At 39.0% G+C, this 24,464-nt stretch overlaps 2 protein-coding genes across 3 annotated transcripts; one reads left to right on the top strand and one right to left on the bottom strand.

Moving 5' to 3' along the window:
• The first annotated feature begins 7,785 nt into the window (after window positions 1–7,785).
• On the top strand, window positions 7,786–11,171 carry LOC107778812 (uncharacterized). 2 transcript variants are annotated; one of them, XM_016599121.2, is made up of 4 exons: window positions 7,786–8,379; window positions 9,748–9,991; window positions 10,405–10,498; window positions 10,699–11,171. In XM_016599121.2, the coding sequence occupies exons 1-4, from the start codon at window positions 7,919–7,921 to the stop codon at window positions 10,983–10,985; spliced, it is 1,086 nt and encodes a 361-aa protein (XP_016454607.1). In that variant the 5' UTR covers window positions 7,786–7,918; the 3' UTR covers window positions 10,986–11,171. The 2 variants fall into 2 exon arrangements, with proteins under 2 accessions (XP_016454607.1, XP_016454606.1); XM_016599120.2 differs by having other exon boundaries at window positions 10,690–11,171.
• A 5,066-nt stretch (window positions 11,172–16,237) lies between these two features.
• LOC107778813 (splicing factor-like protein 1) lies at window positions 16,238–19,873 on the bottom strand. Its single transcript, XM_016599122.2, has 2 exons — window positions 17,206–19,873; window positions 16,238–16,524 (listed from the first exon to the last, which is right to left on the bottom strand). The coding sequence occupies exon 1, from the start codon at window positions 19,702–19,704 to the stop codon at window positions 17,239–17,241; it is 2,466 nt and encodes an 821-aa protein (XP_016454608.1). The 5' UTR covers window positions 19,705–19,873; the 3' UTR covers window positions 16,238–16,524; window positions 17,206–17,238.
• Window positions 19,874–24,464: the final 4,591 nt, after the last annotated feature.

Below are 24,464 nucleotides of genomic sequence, written 5' to 3'. Positions count from 1 at the left end.
TTGGACACGAAGAGCCTTGATTCATCCATTTCCTCATTACAAGCAACCCAAACTCGTTTAGGTTCCTAAGTCTAATCCTTGATTTTCTTGTGCAGGGAGCAGTGAAAGGAAGCAGCCAAAAATGATATATGGATAGTGGCTGTTCTAAATACATGACTGGAAGCACTAATGATTTTTTTTCACTCAAAGCCCTGCAAGGAGGGAGTGTGACCTTTGGAAATGGCAAAAAGGGAACATTCTGGGAGTTGTAAGGATTGGAAAGTCTCTTACTCACTCAATCAAAAATGTATACTATGTGAACGGCTTAAAGTACAGCTTACTAAGTGTTTCTAATATCCGCGACAAGGGAAACAAAGTGAAATTTGTGCCAAAAATATGCACAGTCATAAATCTTGTGACTGGTGATGTTGTTCTGGTGGCTAAAAGATATAAAAACATCTATGCTGTTGACTTTGGGTCCTTGTAAAATGGGGATCTCACTTATTTGAGCTCTGTTGATGATGATGCTGAACTATGGCAAAGAAGATTGGGTCATGCAAGTTTTACATTGCTGAACAAATTGGTCAAGAAGGACCTGGTTCGTGGCCTAGCCAAGTCAAGCTTCAAGGATCACAAGGTGTGTGATGCATGTGTGAAAGGAAAGCAAGTTAGATCCTCATTCAAGCCCAAAAAGGAAGTCAGCATCTCAAGGCCACTTGATCTTCTCCATAGGATCTGTGTGGACCTATGAGAGTGCCAAGTAGAGGAGAAAAGAAGTACATATTTATTATAGTGGATGACTATTCCAGATTTACCTAGACCCTGTTTCTCAGAACCAAGGATGAAACTTTTCAAGTATTTGTTGCATTTATGAAGAAGATCCAGGTGAAGATGAGCCATAATGTAGTGTGTATATGACCCGATCACGGCATAGAATAAATTCGACGAATTATATGCTGAAAATGGAATAAGTCATAATTTTTCAGCTCCAAGAATACCTCACCAAAATGGTGTTGTGGAGAGAAAGAATAGGACTCTTGAAGACATGGCAAAAACAATGTTGATTGATAGCGACATTGCAAAAAGTTTCTGGGTAGAAGCAATCAATACTGAATGCTACTTTGTGAACAAGTGCATGATCAGGTCCCTCCTGAACAAAATCCCGTATAAACTGCTGAATGGGAGGAAACCCAAGCTGACAGAATTTAGGACATTTGGCTGCAAATGTTTTGTCCTCAACAATGGTTAGGAAGCACTTGGAAAATTCGATGTCAAAAGTGATGAAGGAATCTTTCTGGGCTATTCATCACAAAGCAAAGCCTACAAAGTATACAACAAAAGAACTCAGTGTGTTGAGGAAAACATACATGTGATCTTTGATGAATTTCACCACCTATGTGAGAAAGAGTCATATGATAAGACTGATCAACATGGAGAGCGGTCAAGTGTTCCTGGTAAAGTCATTGACATGGAAAATGGAAAGGCTGACATAATTAGTCACGTCAAGGAATCAAATGATGATGGTGCGGTTGTATCTCCAACTGATGTGGATGAACCTGGTTCCTCAATCACAATAACTGAAGCTGAGAACAGAATTGTTGATACTGTCCAAGGAACCCCACATGCTAAGTTGAGAAGCAGAACTCACGTCAACCAAGGATCAAATTCAAAAGTATCTGGACCCTCTCACAATGAGATTCAGTCAGTGGCGGATCTAGGATTTTCGGAGGATGGGTTCACCGTTACTTTTTTTAAAAAAATTAAACCAAAAGGTTGGTAGGGGATTTGATCCCCTGACCTTAGGCTACTGGAAATAAGAGACCAAAACCAGTGCACCACTTGGTCTCTTTTGACCATGGGTTCCATCAAGTATATATATCTATTTTTGCCAAATTATGTACATCATATCTATACTTTAACTCGAGGACCACAGGTTCACATGAATCATATTTTACATGGTAGATCCGCCCCTGGATTCTGGTGTCTAATTGGAAGCACAAAAGCTCACACCCTCTTGAAAATGTGACTACTCCTCTTGACTCAGGGATTCAAACTAGATCAAAGTCAAGAAACTCACTTTCCTTCTCATCCTTTCTTTCTCAAATTGAGCCCAAAATATCAAGGAAGCATTAAAAGATGCTGACTGGATTACAGCTATGCAAGAGGAACTCCATCAATTTGAGAGGAACAGTATATGACACCTGGTTCCTCAACCTGCTGACAGAACTATTATAGGAACCAGGTGGGTATTTAGAAACAAACTTGATGAGTTTAGAAACACAACCAGGAACAAGGCAAGGCTAGTAGTTCAATACTACAATCAAGAAGAAGGAATTGACTATGATGAGACTTTTGCTCCAGTTGCTCGAATGGAGGCCATCAGAATCCTCATTGCATTTGCATCTCATATGAAATTCAAATTGTTTCAAATGGATGTCAGAAGTGCATTTATGAATGATTTTCTAAAAGAAGAAGTCTTCATCAAGCAATCGCCTGACTTCGAGTGTCATGAGCATCTTGAGCATGTCTTCAAACTTGACAAGGCGTTATATGGGTTGAAGCAAGCTATTCATGTATGATATAAAAGGTTGTCCAAATTTCTCCTAGAAAATGGCTTTACAAGAGAAAAAATTGACAACACCTTATTTCTAAAGAAACGGGGGAGGAACAAACAATTCTCTGTGTGAGGAATTCATAAAACTCATGGGAAGCGAGTTTGAAATGAGCATGATGGGGGAATTGAATTTCTTCTAGGGTCTACAAGTCATGTAAACTCCTAATGGCATAATGATAACTCAACAGAAGTACATGAAAGAGCTTCTGAAGAGATTTGAGATGGAAAGCTCAAAAATCATTGATACTCCCATTGCAACTGCCACTCGTCTGGACATAGATGAACCTGGTTCCCTTGTTAACGAGACCATGTATATAGGTATAATTGGGTCACTCCCATATCTCACAGCAAGCAGACCATATATCGTTTTCAGTGTGGGACTTTGTGCCAGGTTTCAATTTAATCCAAAGGAATCTCATATGAAGGCTGCCAAGAGAATCCCGAGGTATCTCAAAGGAAAGCAGGACCTGGCTCTCTACTATCCCTCATAAGACAATTTTGATTTAATCAGGTATGTTGACGCTGATTATGATGGTTATCTGGTGGATAGGAAAAGCACTTCTGGTATGGCACACTTTCTAGGTTCGTGTCTAATTTAATGGGGTACAAGAAAAAAAATGCAATGGCTCTTACAACTACAGAAGCTGAATATGTGGTGGATGCCTCTTGCTGTGCTCAATTGTTGCAGATCAAGCAGCTACTAGAAGATTTTGGTGTGTTTTCTGATTGTGTGCCCTTACTATGTGACAACACTAGTGTTCTCAACATGGCAAAGAATCCAGTTCAACATAAGAGAAAAAGCATAGTGATGTGCAACAACATTTCCTCAGAGACAATATTGAAAAAGGGCTTATCTACATGAAGTTTTGTAGCATAGAAGATCAAATTGCAGTTATCTTCACCAAAGCACTGAGTAGAGATCACTTTGAAAGAATCGCTTGGCACTAGGGTTGATAAAGTCAAGCTGAGGACTTGGTCCCTCGATGATTGGATATGAAAGAAACGAACAGGTAAAATAGCTAAAAAGTATTTTTCTGGCAAAGTCTAACTCATCTCTATACCGTTGCAGGTAGACACGCATGACGATTACAGATCAAACAAATAGCTAATGGTATCGCACTTTGGTCAAAGGATGAGGCTCGCATTTACAAAATCTGTCAGGGAACCTGGTTCCTTTGACACATGTAAGTAGTTCCTATGTACTCTCATGTACAACTTTTTAACGGCTAAAAAGGTGCCACGTCATTAAAATGTCAGTTTCTCCTTTTTTCCTTTTTGAACCCAAGTGTCTTACCCGTTATAAAACAGCCCGTCTATCCAAAAATTGATACCCATTCCTAACTGGTCCCTCACCCCTTTTAAATAAATTCAAACACTATCACTCTCATAATTGTTCACATCACAAGCCAAAATTCCCCTTTTCCTTAATAAGCAAACACTCTCTTCTTCCATAAACTCTCACTACACTCCACCATGTCTGATAATCTCGAAGCCAAAAAAGTTCCAAGCATCTTCACCTATTGAAGTACCAGTGACAGAGTCTACGACCCCTACGCCACCCAGTCCAAACCCTAAGTAAGAGTCACAACCACTCACTGCCTCTTCTCCAACCTAATCAAGTATTGGTTCGCATCGGAGTTGCAAAACTTCGAATCCTAAAAAGTTTGTGGCTATGACTTCTCCTTCTGCCTCATAGGAAAAAATGGTTGAAAAAGATACAGTGGAGGGAGAAGAAAATCAGGAAATTTTCAGTCTACCAGTGAAAGAAAGTTTTGAGATACAACAAGGTATGGGTCGTAATGGTGATGAATCAGCAATGACTACCCCAAGCCTTGATTTGAATGTTGCCGATTCTATAGGTAATGCTCTTCCTATGTCTTCTGAGTTTACTTTGGGGTTGCAAGAACAAGAGGCTATAAAGAATATGTTGTCAATAGCTTCTAAGGGAAGTTTGGTTGGTGGTTATAAGGGTGTGTCTGAAACCCTTGGGTCTTAGGAGGAAAGTGATAATATTCAGATAAAGGGTAGGGAACTGGTCCCCTGACAGTAATACTGGGGAACCTCATGAGGGACCTGATCCCTCAGCCCAAGAGAAGCCCTCTGCTCCTACTTGGGATGAAACCCCCTATTCCTCAAAGGAACCCTAGGTCAGTACCGATCCTGCTCCCTCTTCTCACTTCTACGCTAAGCCATTGACTATTGTTGTTCCTGAGATGAGATCTCTTTCTAAGGAAGAGAATGAGAACAATGAAGATGACTATGATAATGTGACTTTTTGATGCTTTATCAGTGCTAGGAGTAGAAAGGCAACTCCCAAGGAGCCCACTCCTAAAAGACCTACTACTAGATTACAAAAGAGAGAAGTTCTTGAATCAGTTCTTAAGAAAAACAAAGAAGAAAAGAAGAAGAGGAGGTTGGTGAAAGGTGCAAAGGTAGTGAATGAGGAAGTAATGCCTCCAGCACTTGTTGTTGATGTTGATGACGAGGTGAATGGGGAACCTTGTTCCCTAGTTCATAAATCCTCCAAGAAACCTACAGTTCAGAGACCCATGAAGGAGTCATCTGTGAGTGTGATGGATGTTAGCAACATTGAGGTGGAAAAATCAGGTGAGAAAGTGGCAAGAGTCTGGTGAGAAGGTGTCTGAAAAATTAGTGTCTGAGATATATGTCTGAGAAGGTGTTTGAGAAATCTGTTGAGAAAGGAAAAAGTGTAAGAAGATTAGTGAAAAGGAAGGGTGACGCCAATGAGGAACCTAGTTCCTCCAATAAGGCCAAGGTTGGTGTGACCAACGATGTAGGAAGGAAAAATCTGAAAAATCAGAAGGTGTCGTGGGGCAAAACATTTTCCCCTGATATTCTTGACATGACAAGGATGCGCCAACTGGTTGAGATCTGTGAATTTTAATAGTGGACACATTTGTTCACAAATTAGAGTCCTAAATTGTATGAGGCAGAGGTGCGTAGCTTCTATACTGACTTTTTCACAATAGAGGATGATAATATCTACATGAAGGTGAATGGTGTTGACTTTGTGATGGATGAGGTTGTATTGGGAACCATTTTGGGAGTGCGTACTGGTGGCATATCCTCTATTGAAGGGACCTGTTCTCCAAATTTCTGAAATGCCATCTTGAAGGATAATGCAGTGCAGCAAGGGGAATGGATACACAAGAAGGCCCTCCTTCCAGTGTACCAACTAATGTTTGAAATGGTGAACAAAGTTCTGCTCCCACATGCAGAAAGAAGTTCCATTACATCAAGAGCAAACTTGTTTCTCATGTAAGCGCTAGATGCCTACACCATTATAAACCTGATTGGCCTCATGATAGAGCATATGAAGAAAGTGGCAGATTTTAAGGATGCTAATCATGGGTTTCCTTACGGGTTTCTACTCACCAAAGTATTTGAATTCTTCAAAGTCCCTTTGGGAAAGGCTAAAATGGGTTCTCGCAAGGAAATATTCTCCAGGACCACCTTAGAAAAGTGTGAGTGCATCGATAAGAGGGGAGGGGTTCGTAGCAATTTTACTATCTCTCAACTGATTGAAGCTCAGAACATTGCCACCAAAGAGAGGAAGCTGAAGGCAAGGAATGCCATTCTCGAAGGCCACCCTAGTCAGGCCAAGGAGGCACCAGGTTCTAGTAGTTTACAAGTATAGAGGTTGCCCGTCTGACCAAGGAAAATGCTGATCTTCGGAAACATGTTGAGGACTTGAAGGAGAGGTTGCTAAATGAGCAGGTGCCAGACAATGCTCGAATGGACATCCTCCTTAGAACCATTGCATATTCCTCTACTTCAAATGCCCTCCTTCCAATGCTCCTTAAAAGTCATTCCCTCCCACTGTCAAGTTCAAAGTGTATATTCTCTGTTTTGATTTCCTGTGTGTAGATATGTTTTAATGGATGGTACCTTTTTTATTATTTTGTTTTGTAGATGATTATGTAACAATTGGAACTGCTCTCTATTTATTTCCAAAATTAGTGAATATCCTGTCGTTTGATGTGCATGCCTTACCCTTCTGCTCTATTTTTAGTCATGTTTGTGTGCACACATGTGGCATGAGTTAACTAAGCTAGACTTCTTTTTGCTTGTTGCTTGCTACTGATCTTTTTATGATGCCAAAAGGGGAAAAAATTAATTGAGGGAGAACAAGAAAGGGAACAGGTTCAGGGAAAATATAGGAAATACGTATGACATTCTGGTTCTCAGGGGGAACTTCAATTATAAGTTTGTCATCATCAAAAAGGGAAAAGTTGATAGGTTATGCATCCTATTATGTTTTGATGATCTAACAAACTTAATGTTAAGAGTCAGATAAGGAACCTGTTACACATCCTCAAGTACTCAAGAACAATAAGTCTCAAGTCGGGGACATAGTTCAACATTGTAGAGTCAAAGAAACAATAGAGGGAACAGATGGACACCAGTTCCCTTGTTGACTGTATCAGTCAACCCCTACAGCTGTAAAGTCGCTGCAACCGTTTCTCTGCATACGCAACAGTGCAAATAGTGCAACAATCACTTTATGGGGAATGCCCTTGTACCAAACATACTTGCATCATTCAAGTGATGTCACTTATGTAATATTAACATGAAGCAAAGGCAAAATATCACACTTGCACATTTTAGAATTCATGAAGCATTCTCTCAAGTGTGTATCAATCTGGCAAGTGACTTCCAAGGGCATCAAGAACGAAGTACAACATAACGAAGGACCAGTTTCCTATATTGAGTCATTATATGTCTTTAGTTGTGTTACACCTTTGTTAAAGTGATTTACTTGTAATTCCTACTTAGCTTAGTCAGAAGTATTGTGTAGGAAATTTTTTATAAAATCATAAACCTTGTGTTTGTGTCTTGGCTAGAGTTAGTCGAGTTGTAAGCTTTGTAATAAAGTTATTACAAAGGGGTTTGTAATAGAGTTGTTACACGTTAGTGAGGGATTAGGAGGTTAATTCCTAGGTTGGTTAAGTTGAAATCCTACGAGGGTAGGTCATAATTTTTAATCCCGTGAATCGAGAATTTTCTATGTAAAACTCTAATGTATCATTTACTTATTGACGTGTGTATAGCTTCCGTGAGAACTAATAGAGAACCTGATTCTGTTAGTTTGGTATACCATTTAGTTTCTATCACCTCGAGAACTAAAAGCAAAGGAATAAATTCGGAAAAGGCTAAAGGCGCATTAGTCACTACGTTCCAATATCCCAAAGCCGGTTGCGTTCCGTCATGAGGAAGATTTTTCTATAGTAAAAATATAGACAAATATCAGCTCACACACAGACACACACGGTAGAGTGAGAAAAGTGCGGTGTGGATAAGAAGATGATGAGGAGGTCATTCGGTGGTGGCGGCAGAGGCATGGGCGGAGGAGGAGGCGGCAGCAGCGGCGGTAGCGGCATGTTAAGAGCCGTTCAAAGAGCCGTCAGGACAGGTGGCACCGTTAGCGGTGCCGCCCAAGAGCCCTTCTCTCACTCAACCACCACCGCCAAAACTACACGAACAGCAACAAGTACTACAAGCCACGCCTTCAACAACAAAGCAAATACTACACTTTCTCTCTCCTCTTTATCACCTTTATCCACTCTCAATAACCAGCTTCCTTTATCTGCTACTGCTTTTGCACCCGCCTGGGATTCTTCTACTTATAACACGGACGAATCTGAAGACTGGGAATGTTTAGAAGAATGTGAGGATGAAAGGGTGAATATTTTATTTGATGATTATATTTTGGGTACTGTTCCATCAACTGATGAGGTTCATAATGCAGTTTCTGCTCTTCAGCGGTGAGTTCCTGTGTATTCCTTTTTCTTCCATATTGCGCTTCTCTTATTTGATCAAAATTTTGTGGATTTCTTGAAATTAAGTGGCATTTTTTTCTATAATTACTTCAATTCTAGTACAATGAGACCATAAACAAGTTTCTTTTGTTTTCTACAAGTACAATCGATCTGTCATATTTATTTGCTGTGCTTTAGTAGTAATCTATAGAAGGCAATAGTGGAAAAATCCTCCCGCGCAAAGAAAGATATTGGCAAACCTCTTTGACTAAATGCGGGAGTTTACTGAAGTTGAGCATTCTTAATGTGACTTAAAACTTTTTGTATTGTAGTAAGTGATGATAATGTGACTAAATAACTTTGTTCAACTCTTTTCAAAGTTAAGTTGTTAGCAAAATTGTGTGAGATTACCAGCTATATGTACCCTGTTTTGTCAATGCGACATTGATGGATAACCAGATAAACGAGAGACACGACCCTGCTCACAGAGGCAGATGCAATATGGGTTCAACTAAACCCAACATTTTTAGCACTGGAAGTAAATATATTTGTGAAAAATTACTAAATTTTCATTAAATATTAAATTCTAAGCTCATTATTTCATAAGTATAATGAGCAAGCTCGAATTGACGTAACATGAAAGGAAAGGTTCAGTAGTAAAATATAAAGATTGAATGCATCTAGTTCAAATCCTGGATCCTTTGCCTGCTTGTTTGTGAGAATTGGTAATAGATATCCTGAAGATATATCAGTTTGGCCCATAAAAAATGATATATCAAACCTGTTTGTGGCAACGAATTCTGATGCCCAGTTAGATAAATATCAAGCTATAAAGAACCTCCGTGATTTTTCAATTGCAAGCTGTATGGCTTTTTGGTTGCCCATAGTTATAAAGTGCCATTAGTTGTAACTGAGTTTCTTAAAATTTTTTGCCTAAAGTCTTTCCCCCATTGAGCTCTCAAGTAGAATGCAGATTTAACTAATTTTAGAACCTTGGTGTATAACGGTCATGCAGGAGCTCTACCTAATAACTATCTCATGATAAGCTAACTTTGGCTGGCCTTTGTTCTTCTTCTTTATCTGAAGTACAGCCCGAGGAATTCAATAATAGAATTCCTGGAACAAATAAGTGGGACATTCTGTCCACATTAAAAGAGTACATTGGAGAACTTTTTAGAAGTCTGCTAGGCAGTATCTTTAGTTAGCTGATTGACTTATTCATAGTGCTACAAAAGTGTTATAATCGTAATATCTTTCTTGATATCTCCCAATAATTTATTCTTCTCTTATGTAGCTGTAGATAATAATCTTTATCTTTGTTGTCTCTATTATGAAGATTTACTTGCTTCTGCTTAATGTTGTTGGACTTCCTAGGGTCCTTGAGCCATCCCATTTTTCGTATTCCACCAATGACGGTCTTGGTTACAACTCAAATGAGGATAAAACAGATGAACTTACTAGCTCAATTAATCTGATGCGCGAAGTTTCTTCCAGTGGATCCATGTCTGATTGGATCGAACCGTCTATGCATATTTGTAATTCAAAATTAATACAGTCTTATGGAGCTAACCAGCTATTTGATGCTTTCCACTTGCTGCAGACTGAACCTTCTATTCAGGTACACTTACTAGAGTGCCTTCAGGATTGCTTTGAAATAGATTAGTGGATACATGGATATCAGAAAGAGTTGCTTGGTGTCATATCTTAATTTGATTGTAATTATTGTGAAATAACGAGTAATCTAGACCTTTTAAAATAAAATCTGAGTCCTCTCTATGAGTTATTTTCAATAAATGAGGTGGGGGCTAAACAGACAAAACTCTTGGAGAAAAGTAAGTGAAGTAATTTCTCAGCTACATTTGTACTGGAGTTCATGGAGTTTTTGTTGTTCTTAACTTATTGACTCGCAAGATCTTGGAGAAAAGAGACTAAGATATTGTCTGAATGGTACTAATTTGGTTTGAGATGATGCATCATTTCATTTTATGATCAGTTTGTGGTGATGGGGAAATTCCCTCTTGATCTCTGCAGAAAATGGTTATTTCACTATCTTCCGACAAAGCAGTTTGGGATGCTGTTTTGAATAATGAGGCGGTTCGGGAAATCAGAGATTCTCTAAAACAAGGTTTGTCTTCTTACAAAGATATTGAATACAGTACCTTAGGATATTACTTATACACGTGATTGGAGAAAATAAATGATTTACCCAATAACACCAGCAAGAGAAATCCCTTGTCCCTATTTATAGCAACCCATAATTCAGAGTGTCAGTTGTCAATAGTACAGTTGATATATTTTGACCACACTACGTTTTAGTTGATGCAGCCGATAATGGATTACCAGCTGGAAGTTCTGAGGAGGGTTTTGATAAGTCTGACAGGTCTGATGGGACAATAGATATAATCAGTTGGATTGTTGTGAACACTAAGGAAAAAGTGATGGAGATAGTTGAGAAGATCATAGAGTTTGTTAATGAGTGGTTTCAGCCTCCTGAAGAGGAAAAGACATCAGAAGGGAATAGTGATCCATTTGATAAAAAGCTGAGAACTTCCTTCTTCCTTTCCGTTGTAGTTTTGCTGGTTGTGGTCGTTGCTCGAGCACAATGTGCGTAGTCATCACAATTTGACGACATTACAGTTGGTAGTCCCCCCTTTCTCTACTTTTGAAAGCGGGGAGTTACAGTTTACCGTTTTTATACTTGAGAGAAGAAACCAGTATGGTTTTTTCGTGTACAAAAAAATAAATTGTTTACCCGGAATTTTCATGCTTTTGTGTTCTTAAGGATTTCTTCAGTTTTATTGTTCTCAGCAGTGCCTCCCCCGACCCCCAACCCCTCCTGTCTTTCCACCTTGTAAGTTGTGTGGTATTTAGCTCCGTCTCGTACTGTCAATATGTGAAAATCTGGATTAAAAACGTTCAGACTTACTCTAGCTGATTATTGTGTTGGTAGTCTGAAAGAATTACTATCTTCCAAGATACTGGTAATTTGCTGAAGCCAGATGCTGAAACCATTGATGCCATTGCCTGAAGAAAGCCAGGTGCCATAAGTAAGCTCTGCCCGGAGCATTGATTTCCATTAAGAATAGGCTGGCTCTGTGTTGATTTCCGATAACTAGTAGATTAGCTCAATCTCTCAATCACCTATCCTGTGCACTTTCTCGACTACTGTTTACATGAGACTCGGAATATTTCTACGCTATGAAATGATGGGTGTTAGACTCTTTCTTCCTTTTTGTAATAGTAGGATTATGAGCTACTCTGGTTAGACAAGTGAATGACCTTCGGCATTCAATCTGCTTGTCAGAAGCGGTCTCTAGTGGCTAAAATTGAAAGAAGTGAATATGCCCCCCCCCCCCCCCCCTAACATTTGCTGCATAAGTATATGATGTTATAACCGCAAATAAATATGTATGAATCCTTATTTACGTATTTACAAGAATGAATATATTTTATGCGTGAGAAGAAGAATCCTGAGACTCAGATCAAGCACCTTTTGTTCTCGTAGAGCCATACTCTTACAAACAAAAATTATGATGAAACTGGATGCTATACTTGGAAATGGAGTTCGCTCAAAGTAGGATTTGCACCAGCGGTCGATTTTACATGTGCTATTCAAGTTATTTTCAGTTTTTCTCAAAATATTTAATTTGTAACGAGTGTTGGAAAACTTCCAAGTTTCAGTAGTTTTGCCAACTTCAGATATTAAGGCCTGTCAACTTCAAGTCTAAAATTACCAATCTTCATACTTGATTGTTTGAAGTCGGACTTCATTCAAGTTGACGTTCTAAATCAAACATATGAGTCTGAAGTTAGGCTTGCGTACATCTGAAGTTTTTTCAACATCATCTTATAGGTTTGAAGTTGATTCTCAAACAGCTTAACGTTAAATACTTTGTAATTTTGGCTATATCTTAAATAATAAGCGGTCATATGTGCATTTGCACCTGGTTCGAGGTGATGTTCGCTAGACTTTCTTTTCAATCGAGTTGTGAAATGAGGCTTTTCTTCGTTAGAACTAGTATTCGCAGAATTTCTAGTACCTTATATTTATATAAAGTCAAGATATCAAAACAAAATCAATGATGGTTGGTTATAACCTTTATATATTTTTACCACACGACATATATGTATTACGATACTAATTGTAATTTTTTAATAAAATTGACACAGTTCAATTTTCAAATTTTAGAAAAAATAGTTGTACCCACTAATTCCAACATTTTGCTTGTTCTTTATGTGCTTATGTCCGGTTTAAAATTTTTTAACATGTTTCTACCAGAAAAAAAGATGTTTTTATTTTCAGTACATTTCGAGAAGACTAAAATGATCGGTTTCAGTTTGTTTAATTTAACACTTTAATGTGTGTATACATACCATAAGTCAGACAAATAGACAAAAGAAAACCAAGAAGTCGAACAATATTGTAAAGAAAAGAACCATCCACCTTTTATAAGTTCCGCACTTGGCATAAAAGAAATAAAATAGACTTATGGACTCGAAAATAGTTTCATTTTATGCTTTTTATTTTTTAAAGTGCTATTATTAGAGTTCCTTGAGCACATTAAATGCGCCATAGCTACAGAAGGATTCTTCTCTCCTCAGCTTCTTGAGCATTTGTTGTGGCTAAAACTAGACTGAATTCGATATCAATCCAGTTGTGGCTTAGTAAGAAATGCACATGGCATGCTTTCATTTGTCTGATAAATATATCGTTATCGGTACGTTTTTTCTGCGTCATCTGAAAACTTAGTAGTTCACGCAACTTAGTAGTCCCGTGCTCTTTACCTTGATTCCACCTCAGGTATGGCAACAACAAGCCTCAATTATCTGTTACTCTCTCAGCCAGTTAAAACACATGGGTAGTTCTCTGTCTTTTCCTCTCTGTTAGTCACTCCTCTCTTTTCCCTGGTTAGTCAACCTCTCTTCTTCTTCTTCACCTTGCAAGTTATCTCAGTTCCAAATTTACCTCATCTTTTTAATATCATTTTCAAATCATTGTATCTCTACTTACACATTAACTTGTAATTTAAGTAGTGGCGTAGGTAGCAAAGTGCAGCTGACGAGTTACTTCATAATTTCTGCGAGTCTTTCAAACTTCCACAGCTAGTCGTTAAAAAGTAGTTAGCAATTTTTTCCACATATCACATGTGCCCAGTTCTTATATCATTTTTTCACATAATGAACGAGGATCTCCTCTTCAATTTTCGACGTTCCCATCCACAACTAGGGTGTACGAACCCAGTTGTCAACGAGCCAGTCAACACAAGTGGAAGCAATTCATTCTTGTAGAAGGTCTTTAATTCCGGTTGCCAGATCAGTCGGCAGTTCGAGACAAGGAGAATAACTTAACTTTTGATTGAGACGTCCAGAGCGGACATGATAGATATACCGTTCAAACATATGGGCACCCCATGCCCACAATGCCAAGCGCACAAGACTAGCATAAACATATACCATCAGTCCCACGGTTCTTTTAAGCAGTACCCAACAACACGTGTTGCACATCTTACACTTCTACTTATCCCTAAATTTCATTGCATCTAATTTTTTTCATTTAGATGTGTGATGGAACTACCTTGCACCCTATCAATAAAACATGCCTAATGGCACAAGATACCAATCTTTAACATGTCTTGAGAGGAACTTCAAATATACGCTATGAATACTTGGCCAGCATCCAACAATTTCAAAGTTGTGAAAAAGCAACTACTAAGAAGCAATGCAACTAGCTTCCCAAGCTCAAAGGCACAAACAGATCTGCATTGCTTATCATCCGGTGGTGTTCGCTCTTCCCTTAAAAGCCCTCAAAATAAGCAATAAAAAAGTAGAAATGTAGATGTACAAGCTAATAGAATACCATTTTTGCTTCCAGACTTCCATTATACTCACTGATAGAAACAGATAAAAGAGCCAAATAACACGCAACAGCGTTACCAACTCTCTCCCACTACTGACATAGCACTTGCCAAACAAAGCACAAACAACGAAGCAGAAAACGATACTCTCACAAAACAATAATATCTTTTAAACTTAATTACGAAATAATTCCTTTTCATCTTATGTTTGGTTTACCACCAGAAAAAGGAAAACTTAACTGAATACCTAAACACTAATAAACTTTGGACCGACGGTATGACCGCCAAAACAAAATAAGGACAAACGTCTAAACCAATATTGAGTAGATTCCAAGTCATCAAAAGAAGAACGAAGGCAATAATTTTTTTTTGATAGTTATGCAAAAAACAAATTGTATGACAAAAGATCAAGTTCAAATTCCAACATAAAATAGCAAATGGTTCTTTAGAACTAGGTGCTGCTCTATATGAGCTATGTACGCTTAGGAGTCGTTTGGTAGAGTATATAAGAGTAATGCTAAATAGAATGTATTAGCAATGCTAGTATTAATTATGCTTGCATTAGTTATGCTGACATATTTTTTATCCATTGCTTGGTTTGATTTATTAAAGCATTGCACAAATTCTAAAAAATTGACTGATTACAAAAATACCCTCACAACCAGTCCATCACTTTATCTTTTTAAAAGAAACATATATTGAGGAATGTTTTTTTATGAAAAAAGGTTATAAAAAAACTTATTTGATTTGCCTAAATATATTGTAGTATAGAATTGAATATTTATTTATAAAAAAAATAGGTTAAGTATTTATTTATCTACTAGGGATATAACTTTATTTCCCACTTTCTTGGATTATTTCAAACTTGCATTAATATAATCGTATATTTTAATCAAGCATAAATTTTGAAGGACAATTTTATCTTTAACTAAACTAATACATGCATTAAAACTCATTGCATTGTTAATAACATAGTTTCTTATGCATTAGTTACGCATAGGATAATGCCAAATAGGGTGTATAACTAATGCATAGGTTCAAAAAGTGTATCAAACAAGGTATTATTAATACACAAAGCTAATGCATGCATCCTACCAAACGACCCCTTAATATAACTCGTACACCAGTGACAGCATGATACTGAGTCAAACGGCCTTCTGGAGACGGGGAGCTATCCCTGCTACCAGTACACACTATTATGACAGCCAACTTAAAGAAGTTAGTTCAAAACAAAAGGTTAAAAAACAGGCCGGGGCCGGGGGACAAAAACCCAACAGCAATAATAAACCTCTACTAATAATTACACATCCTTCCTAATCTTATGTTGCAGTGATTTCCTAGCCACTACTCAATCTAAAACAAGAGTGTCCAAATTTTAAATAACCGCTTCCTGCTACACCAAGCTCCTCATGGTTGGAACAACATTGGAATAGTAATTCCCTTCTCCCCCCTAGAAAGGTTCAAGTGTTACGTTAACTACTGTTAGAAAGAAAAAATTCCAAAGCCAAGGAGGTTCCTAGTTTTCTACTGCCCATCACACTTCAAAGCTACCCATCCTCACTTCTCTCTAATGGGCTTCACCTAATCCTCCATGGCACAAAACTTTGTTAATAGACATCCTAGAAAATCTAACTAAGTTTAAATTAAACTTATCTATGAGGATAAGCAATTTTAGGACAGAAATCAGTCCAGCTCAGGGTACCAACTTCCAGTACAAGCATCTTTTCCTGTCACAAGACATCTGGAAAATGTATCAGAATTAATAATAAAAGTTAATTCCGAGACATGTGAATATAGGCGTCAAACTAACCAACTCACATACCCTGGGGACCTTCACATTTTCAAGATGCATCACCTTCGGGAGAGGAATAGCAGAAGCAAGTAGTAGGCTGCTTTCTGAGTTCTCAATATTAAAATAACCACAGAAAGGTAAAAGACATAACCAAGTTAGAAAAGAAAAGCAAAGGAGATTAGCGGTGATACGTCAAAGAGGAGAGAAACACACAAAACAGACAACAAACTGTCAGTGATTAGTAAACAAGAGATTCAAACAAATCAATAAAACAAAATTTGATAAACATATGCTGGAAGGCAACCCCCAAAACTGAGTCCTACAAAAAGTAAAATTAATATTCCATAATCCACTGATTAAATGCTCCAACACAAGCTGAAAGAACTGAAGGTCTCATCTCTCTGCATAACAGTACAACAAGGTTAAAGATGTGAGTCTGAAACTTCCAACAAATAAGTCATGGCAAGAGGAAAGAAATCAGGTGAAGTGCTCCAACACATCAGCCTGCCAAAATATCACAACATTAACAAAGGAGAACTGTTAAGAATGAAGATAATCAAGCAACAAATAAATTATTAAATGCTCGCTGCTTCAGTAAAAGAAAAAAAAACAGTAACATTTCCTTTAGCAAAACACAAACAGAAAGGGCAATGAAAAAAGATGAACTAAAAAGCAATCAAGATCCAATAGCGGGACGGGCGCAAGTTGAATATAGATACTTCTAATCTAGACGAATCTGCATAGCTTTCTAGAGTTCATTAACAAACAACCAAATTATATACAGTATACAGTTAAATTGCTGGAGAATTAGCTCTCTGATGGGTTTCTCTTTCTCTACAACTCAGAAAAATTGGGAAGAGAAATGACAAATTCAAAAGATTTTTACTTTTGATCCCAAAGCAAAGATTTGGGTGTCCTTCACATTAAACCCACTCATCACCATTTTCTTGTAGATGGAAAACTCAAAAACTCAATCATTTATGAAATTTTGAAAGAAAAAAAACCCTTAAAACCCTAGTAAAATTGGTGGATAAGAAATTTGGTTGTCCCATTGCAGAGCATAAGCGTGAGGATGAGGATGTACACATAATACATGTGTATGCCCCTAAAAGGTGACCGCCAAACAGCATAGAGAAGACCAAAATGACAATTTTGGAAACAGAAGAAACAAAATAACTTCCATACCTAATATTGCAGGGCGTTACAGCAATCCCATCATTACTTCATCTCTGACATGAACTTCTCATATTCTGCCTCCGCACCATAGGCAGGCTTCTCTGCAGATGATGGAGGTGAGGGTGCTGGTGGGTTTGGAGCCCAGGGAGCATTGCTCATACCCTGTGAATGGTCCCCATTGGACTGGGATGCAGATGGAGGAGGAGGTGGTGGTGCGACACCATAATAAGATGGATAGCTGTATGAAGATGTAGGATATGCAGGTTGAGCATTAGGTGGCATTGAAGTGACAGAATTGCCATACGCATAAGTAGGAACTAATTGAACGGGTGCACTACTCTGAGATTGCACTCCAGGAGGATAATTTTGCTGTGTCTCGCCCGATGATGTGTAGGTTTGTTGGTTTTCACCTGAAGAAACAGTCTGAGCGGGTGCACCAGAAGATGCGGGTGGAATTGGAGGATACTGCATTCCATATGGAGCGATGGGTTGACCTGGGACAGGAGGATACATGGCTGAGCCAGGTGGGGGAGGTGGGTACTGGGCATAGGGTGGAGGCATAGGTGGTCCCCATGGAACTGGAGCCCCAAGTGGTGGATAGCCACCAGTGGGAGTATTGCCAATGGGTCCACCCGCTGCATACTGCTGGGATGGGTATGCACCCATGCCCTGATTAGGAGCCGGATATAAAGGCATTGTCGGAGCAGCAGGGCCTGGAGGCATGGTAGGCTGAGGCGGCTTACCTGCAACTCTCACAGCAATGGTTCTCCCATCAAGACGATGGCCATTCATGCTAGCTATAGCACTATTAGCTTGTTGGACATCTGCATACTTAACAAATCCGTAACCTTTACTCAGACCACTTAGGCGATCCTTTATAACTTTAGCCATAACAATTGTACCAAAGGGAGAGAACAAATTGATCAAACCATCATCATCAAGAGTAGGTGGCAAGTAACCGATGTACAAGTTTGTCTCATCAAACTCCTTTGGCTTGATCACACTTGATCCTAAGCCAGGATGTGAAGAGGCACCAACACCACCAGCATTATTATTGCTAGCCCAAGGAGGATTGCCTGCTGATGTTCCCGGTCCAAGAGCTAGCGTGGCTGAGCTTTGCTTCGTTGAAGATTCGGGAACTGTACCTCCCAACTCTGCCAGAAAATTCTGATATTCATCATCCATTTTCTTGCCAGTAGTATTTTTTACTGGACAATCGATAGTGGGATGCCCCCCGTCACCACAAATTTTACACAGAACATCACTCTTAAAGGTTGTGGTGCGAGAAGGACATGCATACTGCCTATGCCCTGGTTCGCCACATAGTCTACAAAACTCCTCATCTCTAATTGTTCCATTCAAAGCAGCAAGTTCTCTAAGCTGCTGCCTCTTATGTTCATTAAGCACTTCATCGACAGGCTGCAAGAGCTTCTCCACCATAGCAGCAGCAGCCTCAAGTGACTCCTGGTTCTCAGCTTCCACTAACACATGTAAGTCCTCATTCTCCGATGGGTCAGGTTTTAAATTCCCCTTTTGCTGCAACCTGCCCTCCTTGATAGACCCTTTGCCTCGAATTACAATCTTAGCTCCTGTCTCCTTTTCCATCCTCTTCTGAGTATTCCCTCTTGGACCAATAATCAGCCCAATAAAATTATAACCAGGGTACTCCTTCATGGGAATGTAGAGCTTTTTCTGAAGCTTAGGAGGCCTATAATCAGCTGGTGGCTTAAAAGCCGGGTTCTTTTTTAAGATTTCCGATATAATCTCTTGTCTCTCCCTATTCAATTTTTCTCGGGCACGGTACTCCCTAGTGTTTATACGAATTCCCATGTTATCATATATAGGTTCAGGGGAAGGCGACCGAGCACCTTCAGGCCTATCATCTAAGGGCAAACCAGATTGCAATTTCCTACTAATTTCAAGTAACCTACTGTTAAGAGCTTGGATTTCAGGATCAAACTCAATACCTCCAGTGAAATCTTTCATGAAATCAGGCAATTGAATCACAGGCTTGGGCTCATCGTCTGCCCACCTCGACTTCCTCTTCCTTCCACCAGTCCCACTTCCTCGATCACCACCGCCGGTCCCATCTTCAGTCGGAGGTGGGTCCCAGCGGCTTCTCCGTCTCCTTCTGCTGCTGGTTTCTTCCTCACCGCCTGATTGATCCCGATCAGTGCCGCTGTGAGTGTTTGTCAATCCATTTTCCGACAACAACGGCCTCTGCAGCTCGCGCTTCTGAGTCGAACCGCCGAGTTTTTGCTCCTCTGAAGCTTGATTTGAACCGGAATTATCAGGCGCCTGAACATGCGTCTCGTGATTAGGGTTTTCCTGAGAATTTTGATTGCTTGAATCCTGCGGATAGGAAGAAGCTAGGGTTTGGGAAGGGTTTTGAGAATATGGATCGGAGTAATTGTTGTAGTGATTTTGCGGAGGAAATTGATCGTCGGAAGCTAAGTTTTGTGATGAGTTCCGAGCTAAGGTTACAACTGAAGGAGATTGAGAATCCATGAAAGGAGGGAGAGAGTGCGCGAGAAATTGAGATATGGAGTAGTACGAATTTTGGAGATAACACGAACAGGGCGTGAATTTATAGACAGTGATCTTCTGGTCGGATTAAGCAGATCCAAGTATAGTAGGTTTAGAATTGGACTTTGAAGCTGGTGGCAAGTTTTGGAGTATCGAGACAAGTTGGGCAGCACAGTTTTGAATTAGTTATTGGGCCGGCCTAAATTATAGAGAAATTTTCACAAACGACGGTTTAGTGGTTATTAGCTAGTTGTAGCTATCATTTACTATATTACTTTCTATAGCTATGTTTTCAGTTTGCTAGAATGTATTCGATGTATTTAAGTTATTGTATTCACTAATACAGTAGCAAAACTTGGCGTGAAATATGGGAGTACAACTAGGTAATTATTGTATTCGACTGTATTCACGATATGTATTTGTGAATACAGTAACGTAAATAACGTAAATCGTGGTCTATTTAGCTGTTTTTAAATGGAATGTGAATTAATTAACACAAATAGACTCCTAATATAACTCAACAAACTCAATTATAAATCTCAATACATAAATTATATTAATTAAAAAAAACATATGAATACATTTATGGAATATAGCGAGACAATGATAATGAAATACATGGAATACAGCGAGATACATTAAAATACAATGAAAAAAATGACAATGAATACAATGAAATACATAGAATATAGCGAGATACATTAAAATAAAATGAAAAAAAAGGTAACAGACTCTTCAAGTTGCTCAGCCCCAAATTCAGTCGTTTTTGTTCAAGAATAACCCTAATGTCGTCTCGTCGATAGCAGATTTTGAACCTCCATTGCCAGCCCCATTTTACCCTATGTTAAATTTCGACATTGATACGAAACATAAGATATTGATTTCTAAACAGACTCTTCAACCACTAAATATAACTATACGAAATTTTCATTGCCAGCCCTAATTTATCTTTCAATAGCAGATTTCGAACCTCCATCTTCCTCTCTAGGGCTTGATTTCGATATTGATTCAGAGCCTCAGGCCACTGACAATGAAAATTTCGTTCGACAATAGAAATGAACCAGTGGAGAATCATGGTTGTATTCATGGAGAAAGATTGGCGTTGAGAGAGAGAGAGAGGATGGAGAAAAATCTAAAAGAATGAGAGAGAAAAATAATACAAAGCGTATTTTATGGCTTAAAGGTAGGAGGAGACCATAAATAGATATCTGACTATTAAAATCAAAAGATAGCTATGAAATATAATTTTTTAAAGGGTATTTATTTAAAATAAATAAGGTATCAACCTTTAGTACAGGAGGTAAAAATTCCTAAATTATATTTGGCTAGCTGGTAGGCCTTTTTCGTGGACCCAAAGGAAGTCGGTTTTCTTCCTTATAGCATGTTTGACCAAGCTGCAAAAAACAATTTGTGTTTGCAAAGCACTTCTGAGCAACAATTACTATTGGGCCAAGCTTTTAAAAAATGCTTCAAGCGTATTTTTCTCAAAAGCGCTTTTCAAAATAGTGATTTTGAAGAGAAGCTATTTTTTCTACTTTTCCAAAATTGCTTCTGCTTTTATTTAAAAGTACGTTTTTTCTTCTAAAAACTTGTTCAAACACTTCAACGTTAAAAATAAAATGAAAAAATACTCTTAGCTTTGGAGAAGCTTGGCCAAACAGGCTTAGGAGAGAAGTAGCAGCAGCATTGAAAGAGAATCACTATAGCAATTTTGATGCTTGAGTTATCACTTTGTTCCGGCTTTGTTCCCTGTAATATTCAGCTACATACACTTACCCTTTAGTTAATCTAACAAAATTATTATTATAATAAATAGAAAAAAGGAATTGAAAAAAAGTAAGAGCTAAAAGAGACGGAAAATAAAAGAAGAGATTAAACTATCAAGTGGATGGAGCCTTCCTCGTCACCTAATTAGATCCATTCGACCTTTTTAATTTCTTTTGAAGTGGATATATCAAAGAATTTATTTTGTACTAAACAATGAGAAACCTCGCCCCTGCGATCCTACTAGCGAGAAAGCTCGTCCCTAATTCTTCACATACAACAATATTTTGTGAAAGAATAACTTTGGAAACTAAGTAGTGACAAGGGTCGTCCCTAATTCTTGGCTTGGCTGATTTCACGTGATATGCACTTGGGTTGGCTGATTAAATTTTAACAAACTTTTTTACTTGAAGTGTTAAGAAATAGCAAGAAATACTATGACCAACTTCAGCCCAAGCATCAATAGTGTATGTTAAGTTGAAAACGGTACTCAAATAACAACGGAAAAGACCGTTGCGTGAAGATACATTGGTCAAAGAACACAACAAAGATCCAAGAACTATATATAGGAGGGGAATTCTCGGAAAAGGAGGGAGGACCTTTCCTCTCTACTCTCTCTCCAACAATTTCTTTTTGTGAAGAATGTGAACTGATTTTTCTCGCTATCTCATCAAAGATGAGATAGTAACATCAATAAATAGTGATTGTTCTTATTTTTCATTCGCGATCATCAATAAATAATGATTGTTCTTATTTTTCATTTGCTATCTTGCTCTACATTTTTAGATGTGTAGTTGATGAAGTTTGACTAAGATTTACCCCTTCATTATCATTAATTGATTTACCTAAAAAGGTTTTACTATCTTTTGGTCAAATAATTTGGCGCCGTTCGTGAGGATTTCTTATCCAAATTTCCTAGTCTCCTTCAGGTCCAAAACCGGTGAAACATAATCACCCACTAGAAAGAATGGTAGGTAAACCTTACGTGCTAATCTAGATCTTGATGATACATGAAATCAGAAGTTACAATCAATATCCACGCAAAGCTCACAAGATGAGACGACACCTGCTGCGTGATCCTATAGAAAATTGGACAAATCTTGCCCCACTTTGACACTCCCCCCTCCCGCACACCGGACGGCCCACGAGCAAGATAAGACAAACCCAACCCACACGGAGCCAAGGCATAAAAAGGGGGGGAGAGAGAGCTGAATACGGTTGCCGAATCCACAAACCACCATTCCGTCAAGCACTTAAACGCCAGGCAGAGCGAACAACGCTATAAGGCTACCCTCGTTCATCGACTCATCGGATCTAGTTAAGGAAAACCTCATCTTGGTTTACCTTATGTTTTTTGCTTAAACAGGAGCACAAGTGCCACATGGGCAAGCGAGAAAAGAAGCATTCCAACTGGATTGGAAGAACTATTACAAAATAACTTGAATGCCACCCATCTCAGACATCTCAACCTCTAGAAAGGGACGTCCCCCAAGTCGTACTCCTTCTCCTCACCCGGGTGTTGTCTCCATTGGGCTCTCTCGATGAGGTTTTGAACGAGGCATTGAGGGAGACGTCATCAAGGTCAAAGGATAGTTCATCGCCCCCCTATCGGCGAGCTCCCCAGGCCGAACGATGAAGGGGTTAAACAAGGAAATTCCAATATATACATAAAACAAACATTAGCAAAATAGCAACGTTCAAAACCCCCCATCATCACACTTTCCAATACAGACAAAATTAAGCAAACTGGGACTCACCCAGGAAACACACAAGTTAAGCAAACTGGAACTCCCCCAAAGAACACCCAAAACTCTCTAAAAAACTAGGACTCATAATGGGTTAACATTTCGACGACAACTCGAAATAACACCCTTACGGCCAAGGGCCATCGCCAAAACAGAAGAATTCGACCTCGCTCGAATTATAATGGGTTGATATTTCGACGACAACTCGAAATAACACCCCTACGGCCAAGGGCCATCGCCAAGAAAGAAGAGTTCGACCTCGCTCGAATTATAATGGGTTAACATTTTAACAACAACTCGAAATAACACCCCTACGACCAAGGGCCATCACCAAAAAAGAAGAGTTCAACCTCGCTCGAATTATAATAGTTTAACATTTCGATGATAGCTCTAAATAACACCCCTACGGCCAAGGGCCATCGCCAAGAAAGAAGAGTTCGACCTCGCTCGAATTATAATGGGCTAATATTTTAACAACAACTCGAAATAACACCCCTACGGCCAAGGGCCATCACCAAAAAAGAAGAGTTCAACCTCGCTCGAATTATAATAGGTTAACATTTTGACGATAGCTCGAAATAACACCCCATACGGCCAAGGGTCATAGCCGAAAAGAAGAATTCGACCTCGCTCGAATTACGACGGGTTAACATTTCGGCCTTAGCTCAAAATAACACCCCTACGGCCAAGGGCCATCGCCGAAAAGAAGAATTCGACCTCGCTCGAATTATGACGGGTTAATATTTTGGCCTTAGCCTGACCTAACACCCCTACGGCCAAAGGCCATCGCCAAAAAAAGAAGAGTTCGACCTTGCTCGAATTATACTGGGTTAACATTTCAACGACAGCTCTAAATAACATCCCCACGGCTAAGGGCCATCGTCAAAATAGAAGAGTTCGACCTCGCTCAAATTATAATGGGTTAACATTTCGACGATAGTTCGAAGTAACACCTCTATGTCCAAGGGTCATCGCCAAAAAGAAGAGTTCGACCTCGCTCGAATTGCAACGAGTCAACATTTCGATGCTAGCTCAAAACAACATCCCTACGGCAAAGGACCGTCACAAGGGGAAAAGTCTGAACTCATTCGAGCCCGATAACACCTTTGCATCTATCAGATGTCATCATGCTTTTTTTCCTTCTACTTATTAAAAAATTGATTTCGCTATAAACTCCACGTTCGACCTCGTTCGGATGCGCAAAAAAAAGATAAGCAACTTCGCCCGAGTCAA

The sequence above is a fragment of the Nicotiana tabacum genome, chromosome 6, assembly GCF_000715075.1.
Source record: "Nicotiana tabacum cultivar K326 chromosome 6, ASM71507v2, whole genome shotgun sequence".
Lineage (NCBI taxonomy): Eukaryota > Viridiplantae > Streptophyta > Magnoliopsida > Solanales > Solanaceae > Nicotiana > Nicotiana tabacum.
This window is presented reverse-complemented; position numbering and strand designations above follow the sequence as displayed.

Bases quoted from the DNA above. Each gene is read 5' to 3' on its own strand.
- LOC107778812 (XM_016599120.2), top strand. From the start codon at position 7,919: ATGATGAGGAGGTCATTCGGTGGTGGCGGCAGAGGCATGGGCGGAGGA. The intron at 8,380-9,747 runs GTGAGTTCCTGT...TGGACTTCCTAG, and splicing joins GCAGTTTCTGCTCTTCAGCG to GGTCCTTGAGCCATCCCATT. The intron at 9,992-10,404 runs GTACACTTACTA...TGATCTCTGCAG, and splicing joins AGACTGAACCTTCTATTCAG to AAAATGGTTATTTCACTATC.
- LOC107778813 (XM_016599122.2), bottom strand. From the start codon at position 19,704: ATGGATTCTCAATCTCCTTCAGTTGTAACCTTAGCTCGGAACTCATCA.